The sequence below is a fragment of the Leucopleurus acutus genome (assembly GCF_964270905.1).
Source record: "Leucopleurus acutus genome assembly, chromosome: 13".
NCBI lineage: Eukaryota > Metazoa > Chordata > Mammalia > Artiodactyla > Delphinidae > Leucopleurus > Leucopleurus acutus.
This window is the reverse complement of record NC_139155.1, coordinates 29,185,029-29,198,897: the sequence shown is the minus strand read 5'-3', so window position 1 is coordinate 29,198,897 and position 13,869 is coordinate 29,185,029. Positions and strand designations below refer to the sequence as shown.

General features: G+C 43.1%; 1 protein-coding gene across 2 annotated transcripts in view; it reads left to right on the top strand.

Moving 5' to 3' along the window:
- SETBP1 (SET binding protein 1) overlaps positions 1-13,869 on the top strand; it is a gene marked incomplete at both ends in the record, with an annotated part of 351,875 nt that overhangs the window by 169,398 nt on the left and 168,608 nt on the right. For both annotated transcript variants that reach the window (XM_082852708.1, XM_082852707.1), the window contains one exon: positions 287-340. In XM_082852708.1, the coding sequence (XP_082708834.1) occupies positions 287-340 (54 nt within the window). The remainder of the gene's footprint in view (positions 1-286; positions 341-13,869) is intronic.

The window sequence follows — 13,869 nt, the reverse complement described above, 5'->3', positions numbered from 1 at the left end:
TCCATCCATAGTTCATGATCCCTAACTTAAGGCTCTGAAGAATTAGTGGCACCTAGAAAGAAGGTAGGAGAGGGCAGCAGAGATAGTCAGATTGAGTAGACACAAGGTGAGAAGGCCATTCAGTCCAGGCTCCTATCCCAGAAGCACCGCATTTGCCTTTTGTGATTCTGCTGCTTTAGCTCCAGATCTGGGCTCTGGTGAGTCCATTGCCGATCAGTTGTTCTGGGGACACTGTACGCAAACTGTGAGAAGTATCACTAAGGAAGACTCCTTTGTTCTTTTCCAGCTCCTCCCAGCCAGCGACCTTGCAGCCAGCGACCTCAAAGGATTTCAGCCACAGGTAAGTTCCACTGATCCTTTTATGAATTGTGAGCAAACAAAGTTGGCACCAGGGCACAAACCCCCCACCTTGGATTTCCAGCTTCTCTGACTTAAGGAACCAACCTTGACAATGACTTGGTAGTTTGTCCTCTCCCTCTGGCTCCTCCCATCTCATCATGAGCAAAACAACCTGTTTCTGCGTCTTTAATATTTTATGGTACGCAAGAATGTAGACCAAGCTGCTTGGAAAGCGTGGTGGTGGGTGATTCAGCTCAGGAAAGCGTTAAACCAAGGAGGTAGAGGGTGAGGTTCTCTCCTGCATTTCTCCTCGTTGGGACAGGATACTCACATTTGTGGAATCTTTGTGAGCAAATGCCTTGTAGCCATGGTCTGGCAGCCAGGTTAATCTCAGACTTCTGCAGAGGCAGATGGTTGAGTTTTGCTGATCTTGGTTAGGAAACAAGCCATTATTATCTCTGGCCAGAATGCTTTTTTGGAGGTCACTATGAGCAAACCACAAGAGGCACAAGAAAGGGCTCTCTGGGGACCTCCCTGGCAGTGGTGAAGATGGAAAATCACCTTCCCTGTCTTTGGAAGGGAGCTTACTGTCACCACACAAATGCATAACCACCAACAAACACACACCACAAATGCACGACAGACACACAAAGTCCTTGTGTTCCCCATGGATCCTAGTATAGATAGAGTGTGTATGCAAAGATAGGTAAATCCAAGAGCAAGAGCTGAGATGCTCCATCCCTTCCTCTGTCCCCCTTTCAATAGGAAACTTCCTGTCACTCCCCAACTCAGTGCTGCCCAAGGCCCCACCTGCTGCACCTCTGCAGAGACTCCCAAGGGCAGAGCAGGTAATTTCTAATAACAATAATTCCATATACTTGGGGATATTTTCTTCTTTAAATATGTTTTACATCCAAGAACTCACTGTACTCTCACTACACTTCTCCCATGTGTGGTGCTGAGATCCCAAGTCCTGGGGAGAAGAGGCCCCAGACCACTCAGAGAGCTAAGAACCAGAATGAGAGTGGAGCAAGAGGCTTGAGGGAGAGAATGAACAAAATAAAGGGCCCCGTTGGTGAGAGTTAAAGATAAATCCATGTACAGTTTGGGGTCTTTTGATCACAGCTTGTTGATCTTTCTGTCAGGATGCAATGGGGTTTTAAAAATAGATAGTAAGGAAACCTTTTGACAATACTGAAAAATGACGATTTATTCAAGTACTTATTCGTATAATTCACACAAACTTTCAGGTGATCTCAGGGAATATAAAACAAAAACAAAAGAAAATCAGCATTTACCCATATCCCACCTACCTCCACACATACTCTCACAAAGCAGTGGGATAAATATTTATCTCAGCTAAATATTTATTTTTATCTGGAAATTTATAAAAATAAAGGGAAAAAAGGCTCTGTGTGATGTTGTTTTGTGGCTTGAAAAGGTTACATAGTGGAGACTGATTTTATGGAAGGTGTGTGTGTGTGTGTGTGTGTGTGTGTGTGTATGTGTGTGTGTGGTTTTGACATTGTTTCTGACTTGATCATATTCTCTCCATGTTTGTTGAGCCACATTTCTAAAGATATTAGATTTAAAATGAACTATTAAGTTAGGTATATTGGGGGTCTGTCCACAACATTTGAGGCCATGATCCTAGAAAGGCAGCTTCCCTGCCCTCCCCACAGATAACCCCGCAGGTGGTTGGTACAGATGGCTCACTCCCCTGCTTCCGTCTGACCTTTCCACATTATTCCATTTGTGTGTCATCCCCCCAAGGCTGGAATATAAATGCATATTTTTCACTCCTCAGGATGTGTGTTACCGAGGCCAGGAAGCCCTGGAACCTTGTGGCTAGAGTGTAGTACCCAGATCAAAAAGTCAGTTCTGCAGTGTTGTTCCTGAATCAAAAAGGCCCTGATGTGTCAACACCTAGTCAACACCACCCTCTCGGGTGCTTTTCCAAAGAGAAACAGAGCACTGCCCACAAGCTTGGGGCTGCCTCCTTCTGGCCCCACTGCACCACATCGTTGGCTTCTGTTGTCATTTTCCCTTCTCTCTTTGGGTTTCAGGTGAAACTGAGCCCCAGGCATCCTGATGTCCACAATCATTCATGGTCGTGTTTCCTTCCAGGCACTGTCACTGACTTTCAGGAGGGAACTTGCTGAGGGCCCCTCCCTGGGCTCACTGTCAGTGGGCCTGTCAGCTTTCACACAGTCCACATTCACCACTTGCATAGAAAAGTTTTTGTCTTTTTTTTTTTTTTTCCCTTGAAGCCCATCCTGCTGCAGCCTCTTAAGGAAAATAGTCATGATTTCCTCCCTAATCTTTGCTGCCCCTCCACTTAGAAAGTGTGGAGAGGGGTGATTGTATGAGGCTGGCCTCTCCTTGTCTCTCTTCTCCTTTCTGCATCCAGATAGAGAAGAGGAGGGTAAGGAGGTGACTATCAGCCTTTCTCCCTGTGATTATTGGTTTGTAAAGACACCATGCTCATTCCTGGAAATAAACACATTACTTTGAAGGTAGAGCCCAATGCTGAGATTCTACGGCCCGTACATTAGCGGTGGGAGTTCTCCCAGGCCAGCGAGCTTGGCCTCTGAGCCACACGGGGAGAACTGTCTGACCGGAGGCTACTAGTCTCAGCAGGTTTAAAAAGCACAAATGGAAATGCTCCTGAAATTCACACCTAAGTCACCCACACTCTTCTCTTCCATTTGGTTCCCCCCAAACACATCATTCATTTTCCAACACCTTGTTCTTCCTGCCTTTAAAGGAATGAACGCACTTGAGTCCCCTCTTTTCTTGCCTTCGGATGATTAGAAATGAGGACCCTCATCTCCCTTTGCCAGACCATCTCTCTCCATCCCCAAAAGGAATAAAAAGAGGCATCTCATTCCCTTAGTAGAAGCCCCACAATCGTATGATTTCTTCTTCATTTTATTTTTACTCTTTTTTTTTTCCCCTCAGTTTAAGAGCTATAAGTGTTCACTAGAGATTTTGGAATGTGTGAAGGTGGTCAAAATGTACAAACTTCTAGTTATAAAATAAATAAGTCCTGGGGGTGTAATGTACAGCGTGGTGACTATAGTTAATAGTACTATACTGTATATTTGAAAGTTATTAAAGGAGTAGGTCTTGAAAGTTCTCATCACAAGAAAAAAATTTGTAATTCTGTGTGGTGATGGATGTTAACTATAAAAATTAACTAAAAAGAAGAAATTTGGAAAATATAAAAAAATAAGAAAAATATCTGTGCACCCCAGAAATATTTATAATGACATTTTGGGGTATGGTCTTACAATAGTTACTGTACATAGACATACACATCTATGGGATTTTTTTAAAAAATTGACAATCATATTTTATATGCTTTTTTTAACCTTCTATTTTGTTTGTTTGCATGCTTTTCATGTCACTGGAAAATCTTCTAGCAACTGGCTATTTTTGTCTGCTTGCTAGTACCATCATTTATTTACCACGCCCCTCTTGCTAGACATTCCATTCCTTTTGCAGGCTGAGCTCTCCAGGAGGAATCCAAGGCAAGTGCTAGATTCTCTGCTCTCATCTAAGATACAAATAGCATCCACGGCTTCTTGGCATTTAGTTCTTCTTTATCTCTCAGTTCCTACAGGCATGTGAAGGTTGCTTAAATTTTGTAGTAAAGTGTCCATGTGTGCCCATGGGCATTTAAGCATCTGCTTACAAGGACCCAGGTTGGGGATGCTGGGAAGAAATAACTGTAGTGTGGGGCCCAATCTCAGATGCAAGTTTCACCTGTCCAGCTGCAGTGCTAGGAAAGCAACCCTGAGAAGACCCATCCCCCACAGAGGAGAGCACCCACAAAAGGACTTGGTCCTCACCAGCTTCATAAATGCCTCACTCTCTCAGAGGAGAGAGGATACTTCTTTCAGGAAAAATTGAGTTTTACTTCAAGTATGCCTCATGACAGGATTTTGGGAGGCAAGTGTAATAGCTGTTCTATAAAGGGTCGCCATTTTAAAGGAATTTCTAAAATGTCCATTGCTATTATGGCCAAGGGGACATTTGCAGTGAAGGGTAAGAAGAGTACCTCAGAACACAGAAAAACATTTTTCAGTGCGGAGAAAACAGGGCTTTCAGTCACTGAGCTGCCATTTCATTCAAAGGTACCCATGGAGACCTTTATGTGGGGCTCCCTGCTGCACAGACTCTTCCCCAGAATTTTGACAATTCTGGAATGTTCTGCCACTACTATTAGCTTTGTGAACCTGGGGAAGTTACCTAGTGGCTTTAATCCTCATTTTCCTTATCAAGCAAAAAAGCTGTGCAGCTTGTCCCACAGATTGTTGTGAGGCTCAAATTGTTGTGAGACAATATTGTGAAAGCAACCTAGCATGATGCCTGCCATACACAGTGAATTCAACTTTTTCTTTTGATAGAAAAGTACAGGTTAAATTATATAAGAATTGAGAAGAAGGAGAAATTATATCTGTATAGAGCAAGAAGGGAAGTCTTATAGGGAGAGATGTCATTCATTGTACGTGTGCCAGGATAGCTGAGAAGGAAGTGAGGCGGTGAACTTACTCCAGGGCAGGGGAAGCCTGGATGAAGACCAAACCAAGGGTGGAGATGCTTGGGTATGGTCTGGAGACTTGGAATTCTTTAATTACTCTGGTTCAGAGGGAGTATGGTGAAGATATAGCTGCAAATTAGCTTGGGACCAAATTGCAGGAGGTCTCCAAAGTCCAGAAAAATAGTTGAGCTTTTTTTTTAAATGAACTATTATTGAAGTTTTCAAACTTATACAAAAGTAGACATGATAGTTTAATAAACCTCCATATATTATTCAACTTCTATTATCTATTATTCAACTTTAATATATTGTTACAAAAGCCTTGATTTGGAGCATTTGCTGATTTCTGTGGTGTAAATATCCCCATGGTGAACAACTTTAAGCTGCCAATGGTTTAACAACCTGTTTGCAAAGTCTTTGACAGCCAGCTTTCCTGAGTTGGTGTGATCGGTTCCCCGCATACCACTGGGCCAGCTTCAGTAATCGTTATCATTTGCCAATCTTACTTCATCTATACTCCCAGATACATATATATTTTTTTAATTTTAAAGTTGGGGAGACTATTTTTAAAAATCCCAGTCATCATGTTATTTCACTCATAAGTAATTCAGTAAGCTTTTCTAACAAATAAGGGCTTAAAAAATACAATCACAATGCCATTATCACACCTATAAAAATAACAATTATTCCATAATATTTTCTAATGCCCAGTCCATGTTCAGATTTCTCTGATTATCTTAACATGGCATTTTACAGTTGATATGTTTGAATAAGGACCCAGATTTTAGATTGTGACATCCATCTGAGGACAGTGTAGCCATTGAAGGTTTGAGGCTGGGGAAGAGTCGCAACTGTGATGCAAGAAGGTTATACCATAGTTAGTAGGTGTGATGAAAAGAAGAGGGGATCCAGTAATAAGCCTATGCCATTGGTCCATGTGAGACATAGTAGGGAATGAAACTGGGCTGGGGTCAATGTGGACATGTTCCTGAGGGGATGAATGCCAGATAAAGTACAGGGGCAGAATCAGTGGACCTGGTAGCTGCTAGGCTGGTTGGAGAAATAAGGGGACCATAAACATAAAGGAAGTACAGGTTGAGAAGGTACTGTGTTCATTCCAGGATTAAGTGTGATTATCGCCCAGTGTTCAAAGGAGGGGGACTTTGTCACCCCTGAAAGAACCCTTACTCCATTTTCCTCAGGCCCCACAATCAGTTCTACTCATAGACCATCAGGGGATTAAACCATCTGCAAAATATCCTGGGCTCCACGAATCCTAACCCAGAAATTTTTAATGCAGGCATGAAATCCCTGAGTTCCCAGGTTGCTTGTTCTTGCAGGGTTGGTAGTGTCCTTCAGAACAGAATCCCCATGTCTGATTCTGCTCCTATGCACACCCACTGCCTACAGGCTCAGAGTCAATAGTCGTAAAGATGGAAAAGGAAGCTCGGGATTTTCCAGAGCACCCAGCCCCTGTTGGACTCAGCAGGAGTTGGTGTTACTACATGTCCACACGGCCTTTGATTGAGTGTACATATGCCAAAGACTTACTAAAAGTGAACTGAATGCCGGAAAGTGTTCTTTGAACTTTACATTTATTCATCATTTAATCCTTACAAACCTCTGTGAAATCAGTAATAATATTATTTTCATTTAAAAAGTAATCACAGAGACGTTAAGGTCACAAAGCCCATAAGTGGCAGAATTAGGATTTGAACCCAGGCAGTCTGGCTCCAACACCTGTGTTCTTTACCTCTTATGCTATGACACCTTGAGTTAGAGCTTATCACCATTGTTAAGATAATTCAAACCCAACCTGACCACTGATAACACCAGGGCAAGCAGCCTCAGCTTCACTTTTGTGTATTATATTGAGTTTTCTTGATCTCAGCCTGTTCAAGGAAAAGCAATTCATCTATCTCAGAGTAAGAGAGGGAATTGTTGTGGAGCATTTTGCATCCTTCCATCTTGGCAAAGCATTTCTGTTGTTCTCATCCCCTTGCTTCCCCAGTTCCCAAATGGAGAGTTGTGATAGTTGTTGTCCCTTCTACAGAGGAAACCCAGTTGAGGCAGAGGTAGGTGGTGTAGTCTCCCATCTAAGACACACAACAATGAGAAGACAGGTTGGCTTGTTTTGAACTTGCCCTATAGTATCTACTTTGCCATTTTGGGAAGAACCACCCTAAAGCAAAACAGTGTATAAGGAAGTCCCACTATCAGTGCTTACTTACTCCTTTCATTTGAGAATTGAAAGAACAAGACAGAACACCTAGAGTAGCAGTTCTCAACCTTGACTGCAGATGGGATTATCGAGGGAGCTTATGAAAACTACAGGAGCCCAGGCCCAACCCCACTGAATTAGTCTGGGTGGAGTCCAGAAGCTCCAGGTGTTTTCAGAATCTCCCCAGAATCTAAATCAGCCTCCTCATTTTCTAGATAAAGACTGAGGCACAGAGGTAGTCTTGAAGAGGAGAGAAAATAAAAGACCCCACATTCCAATGGCTTCTACCCTGTGTTGGGAATGTGCCATGAGCTTCACTTGCCCCTGGTGACTAAACCCACAGCAACCTTCTATCAGACAGCTTACTTCTTCCCCTTTCACTGAGGAAGAAAACGGGATCCAGGAAGAGGATGTATGGCTAAGCAGGGATTCTATAAAGCCTACACCTGTGCCCACCGCCTGCTATTTCCACTCAACAGTTGAGATTTGTCCAGTATTTTAACCTAGCTAGTGATGGTGTTGGGTTTATGACCTCCTCTGCTTGCTACCTAGACATTCTGGACTCTTAAGACACATACAAAAAGGCCCAGCTTTCCAACGCTGCCCCAAGAGAGAATGCGTGTGGTTGGCTGGTGCACCGCATCCCCTGACTTAAGGAGCGAGGTTGATCCCATGCGTCCTCCTTGCTTAGGGTCCTGCTTAGTAAACTCACACCTTTTTCTCAAGGCCTTTATTCAGGCTTGCCCTCTGCCTCTTGCTGTGCATCTTTGCTCTCTGATTCAGTGCGATTCGGAGCATGGACTGCAGACTAGTGCTGTCCTGTCAAGTGTGTGTTACTGGTCCACAATGAGATGCATCTAAAAACAGAGTGTTTAGAAACTTTTATGGCAACTTGATATTTCCATGATATCCGAGCATGTGATCATTTTCCTACTAATTTATCTTTGTAGTATTTTACCAAAGTAACTATACAGAAATATGGGCTGGGAAAAAGAAAAACATGTCGTCATTCCCCAAAAATTGCAGATGCAGTTTCCTGGTTTTATCAAAAGGGTAGGATCTCGATTCTTGTTTTTTTTGCCTTCTTCTATGAGCTCACGTGACTATGTTTGTATTGTGAATAATGGTCCCCCTCAAAAAAATGCCTCCACCCATAAAGGTGTTTTTCTGGCTACTTGTGGGATACCTACATAAAACATGGATCTTTCCCCATAATTCCTAAGGCAACCTACTTTATTTTGCTTACCTAACATGGACATCTGTGAGAATAGTAGAGTACTTTAAACAAAAACATTTGTTCACATGCATACATATACTTTGCACTAAAACCCAAACTGACATTATTACTTTTCTTACATGAGATCAGCCTCTTCGTACTACAGGTATATCTTTTTTGCACTGCCTGCCTTGACAGTGTTTATAGCAGATTTTTTTTTTTTAAACCAGTATTGGCATTTAGTCCTGAAGAGAGAAGTTCTCCAGGTGTTTCCAGACTGTCTGGCATTTCAGTGGAATATTCTGAAGTCTTAGTCAGTTCTAAATCTCTTTAGACTTTAATGAATATTTTGTTTCTCCCAAGATGTTCTGACCACCTGAGGGCCGCGTGCAGGTGAGTCCAAATTAAAACAGACCTAATGTGCAGAAATTCACATGCAGGAAAATTTCTGGTTGGCAGGTGGGTGTTGGGAGAAGAAGGGCTTCCTCATATGCAGAAAGATTTTTCTCCTTTATCAAAGGAATCAATGTAAGTTATCCCTGCCAGCATATTCAAATATGATTTAACCCTCAAAATCTGATTTAAACTCAATTTTTCAGAATAGAAGTATAAACAGAGTGAGGCCAACCAGTGATGATTAACTTTGAATGTCATTCTCTTCTCTTTCAAAGACAGTTTTCACCTGAAACAAAAAGAAAAACAAACCAAAATGCTTAGCAGCAAGGGTGTAGAGTTAGATGATCTCTATGATCTCTTGAGACACAAAATGTTTAATTACACTTTGACTTCTTCCACTGACTTCATGTTTCTAGTTTTCTATTCTTGTTTTTCTCTTCCGTCCTTCTGGTAAAGTGGCTTCAATTTGAGCTTCTTAAAAATCATCCTGTAATTCTGCTCACTTGAGGCTTGGGGTCATTGATGTTTTGTGATATATCTCAAGTATCTGTGTTTATTAGCGGATTGAGTTACAGATTTCCCTGTCTAAATTTTAATGTGATGCATCACTTCTATACATTTTTAGGGCTAGGAATGACTCACATGCAGAAAATACAAATTCACAGACCACCTTTAGGACTTGAAAGGAGGTATTTTCTTCAAAATCCCTTTAGCAGGATAGTTCTAAACCTGCCTAACGAGGAGAAAGGCCCACCTCTCCAACAAATAAGCACACTCACTTTTTATTTTTAAGTTCTTTCCAGCCCTACTGTCTGCTTCACATTTCATTGGCCTCCTACCTATCTACCCAGCCCCTTTCTGACCATCTTGTACCAGACCAAAGGGGTCGATTGAGAGGCATCAGGACACCCCCACAAGAGAGGGGCCCCTCGTAGTGGAACAGCTTGCAGACCTCAAGTGGCATCTTCCAGCCATCTGTCTACTTGTGTTTGGAGCCTGCATCAAGTCTGCAGACAGCCTCCACCACAGCATTCTGATATGTCCCTGATAAAGACCATCCCCTCCCCCTTCTCCAGTTCTGCACATGATCTTCCTTCTGCATCACTCGCTTCTTAAAAATGTGTATCACAGCCTCTGACAGAACCATGTTGCCAACACGTGTCCCAAGCCAATGATTCATGAGACAGAAAAACTTTACGTGATGTTGTTGTAATCTTTATTACTATAAATAGTAAAAATTGATGCTTATTTAGGAATACAACATGAATCTCTCTCACCCTTCTGTATCCAGTAACTAGCACAGAGAACATTTCCCATTACTTTATCATTTAGTAGTTGAAATTACAGGTCTGCCCTGTATTAGCTGTGTGGCCCCCATTTAGTATTTAATGTGTATGTGGCTCAGATACTGTTTTAGTGAAAGAAGGATACCTGTTCCATGGGATTTTGAGGAGGACTGAATAGATAGGCCCACAAAACAGTATCTGGTATCTGCTAAGCACTCCATACAGCAGACACTCAGTATGTGCTGTAGTTCTTATTATTCTTGTAAGTTACATACTGAAATTGAACCTGGACCACTGTAGCAGACTTCAGAACACAAATTGCAGCTTCCCAAGACAATATAATTAGAATTTGGGATTACCAATGAAGAAGAAAACATAAAAAACAAACAAAAAATCTAGATCTTGCCTGATGTTTTCACTAGTTTGTTTATGACACTTGCCAATCAAAGTGAGCAATGGTAGACAGCCCGGCCCTGTGAGAATGACCCTACAAGAGGAAGGAGGAAGACAGGATGAAGGGGATGGATAAGGGACAGATAGGAACTGTTTGGCGGGGACATGAGAACACCCAGAAAGAAATGCCTTTGTTGTTTGCTTCTTTCCCTTACCACCTGTGGCACTTTCCCATGGAGGAGGACTAGCTAGAAAGTGTTCGAAATCAGCTGTCCCCAACCTTTTTGGCACCAGGGACTGGTTTCGTGGAAGACAATTTTTCCACAGACCGGAGAGGGCAGGATGGTTTTGGGATGATTGAAGCGCACTACATTTATTGTGCACTTTATTTCTATTATTATTACATTGTAATATAATGAAATAATTATGCAACTCACCATAATGCAGAATCAGTGGGATCCCTGAGCTTGTTTTCACTTGGCACTCACTGATAAGATTTTGATATGAGTTTGCAAGCAGTTGATTTATTATGGTCTCTGTGCAGTCAAACCTCTCTGCTAATGATAATCTGTATTTGCAGCCACTCCCCAGCGCCAGCTAGCATCACTGCCTCAGCTCCACCTCAGATAGTCAGGAGTTAGATTCTCATAGGGCGTGCACAACCTAGATCCCTCACACGCACAGTTCACAGTAGGGTTCACGCTCCTATAAGAATCTAATGCAGCCGCTGATCTGACAGGAGGCGGAGCTCAGGCGGTAATGCGAGCCATGGGGAGTAAATACAGATAAAGCTTCGCTCACTTGCCCGCTGCTCACCTCCTGCTCTGTGGCCTGGCTCCTAACAGGCCACCGGTACCAGGGTTGGGGACCTCTGTTCAAAATGACTTTAAACAAATGCATCAAGAGCTTTTTCAACCACCAGAGCATTGCCTCATCTGAACCAACTCCCTTGGGTCTAGTGATCCTCGGCATAATTCTGGACATCTACTCCAGCTCCAACCCTGTAAAAAAATCACAGGCACAATGATTTATTGCCCAGAAAAATCAGTGAGGAATTGTACCAAAGTGCATTTGGATGGGTGCTGTTCAGGGAGACTGTGTTAGGGCTTGGGGACTTTGGGGGGATTTTATATGATGACTTTCATATCCATAAATTCAGTTGTTTCTATATTAAAGATGAGATAAGAGCTGATTCAAGGAGCGTATGGGTTCTGGAGTCCGTGGGCTGTCAGATGGAGGTGGCACCTGCAGAAGGGAGCCGTCCTGGCTGCAGGACTCTTGTCTCCAGTAAGCAGTCCATCGTCAACATGCTGACAGGGCAAGTAGCTTGCTGATGGGAATGAGAGGTCTGTACCCAGATGCAAGCCTTGTTTGTACTGTGAGAAAACACAGCTGGCTAAATTTGGCTTTCTTACTCTTCATCTGGTTAGGAACAGAAATGCCAAAGTGGAGAATGGGGGGATAAGATGAGCATTGTGTAAAAACATAAAGAATCTGTGTACAAAAAGTAGATGCTCAATGAATATTTGTAGAACCCATTCTAGGGATGCATGCATATCAGAAGTAAAAATAGATCCCCCAAACAAAAATGCATGTATCCAAATTCTGATATTTCTTTAATGCCTCTGGCCTTGTGGTTATGATAAAGATAGCTTCTATTACTTGTCTTATTTTTGGAGCTAATGAATTTTGTGAGCCTTTTTTTAGGAAAGCAAATCTTTGGAGCTTTGCGTGTCTTTCACCATTATTTAATGGTATAGCAGGAGCATCGAGGTACCTCTGGAATTGGGACTAGAAATACACAGCTTTGAATTAAATCAGTTTGACTCACCCACCTCCGACCTATTGCATTATTGACATCTTGTGAAAGGTGACTAAGGCATGGGGTCTTGAGAGAGGTGGGAAGAGTGCTGAAAAAAGAACTGTCTGTGAAATCTCAGCCTGCAGGCATCTGGAGAGACAGCGCGTTTCATTCTTGATAAACTCCAGCAGAAAAGAGCAATCAGCTAAATGAGAGCTGGACAAATTAAATGGCTGAGTATTATTTCAAAGGGGAGCTCGGGCAGCATCAGAAATTTCCCATCAGCTGTAATAACGCCAATTACTTTGCTAACTGCAGATTCCATCATGATGTGTTTCGTGCAATCAGGCGTAGGACTCTTACAGGGGCCTGATGGGTTTTGTTTACTCTGAATGTGCATTTGTAGGGAATCTTTTGCGCCCAAAGGCTTAGAGCTCTGAGCATCTTCTTCTCGGTCCAGACTCATCCACAGCTGAAGGAGATTATCTCTGAGATGGAGGCGGGAGCAGGCTGGGCAGGCTGGACCCAGTGCCCCTCTCACTGGAGAATGCTTGGGATTTAAATACAAAGAGAACAGCTGGGTGTGGTAGTTCTTAGTGAATGTGGCAATCTCTAGAAAACCTCTCTGTCGGTTACCCAACTAGTAAATAAATACGTATCTCTGATTATGAGCGAAGCTTCTTGGCACATCGGAGCGTTGGACAGATCACCTTAAACAGTAATAGCAAACAGAAGCTCTGGGAGGAAAGACGGCGCCAAGAGTTCATTAAGCCTTAAATACTGACAAATGGGGGTGCAGGGCTTTCATTGTCTCCCTTTGAGAATCATTTGGCTGGATGTCAAACAGCTCATTTCAAATATGGGAAGACATTGTAAGAGAGGAAGATATCCCTCCTCCTCCCAACATTTTAGCAGGGGAAATAAAATTTGGAGAGTCTACAGGAACATTCATTTTCTGTTTACATTTGGCTCCGTAGAAATTAATGGGTTTGTGGCTCCAGCTACTTTGAGGAGTGAGTTGTGATTCTCCATTTACGCACCCAATTGAGGAAGGCGCTAATCATGGGCGTTTACCGTGCGCTTCGGCCTGATTGACAGCTGGAGTGGAAGCTGTATCTGTGGCTGCTGGGGTGCAGAAGAAGAGCTAAAGGCTGATTTGATTCCATTTGTGCTGAGCTGTCATCTGAGGCCAGAGCCTGGAGGAGAATGGGAAGCTATTCTCTTCCCTCTGCTTTGTGACAAGCAACCTGTGTGTCATTTTATTTTTTTAACCTGCCTCTTCCTCCTTCACGCCTATGATAAAGGCCCTGGTTGCCTAGGGAAGAAAGGATTCTCCTGAATTCAAAGGCAGCTGCCAGTGCCTCCGAGTGAGTGGCTCATCTGCTCTCCAAGCCCTCCCTCTCCCAGCTGCTGCCCAGGGCTCCCAGCCCACAAGACCAGCATCGGGGCAGGTCCTACTGTAGGTGGGAAGACAGCCGTAAGATCAGGTGGGAACAGAGGACAGGTCCATAGGATACCAGTTAGTGTGGCAGGGCTCATGCCTCCAAGATCATTCATTCCAGGAGTGTGTGTATGCACGCACACACACGTGAGCATGTACATGTGTTTGTTTCCCCTAAAAGAGGTACTTCAACTAGTGTATTTGGTTTGACACCAGCCTTTCTGCAGGTG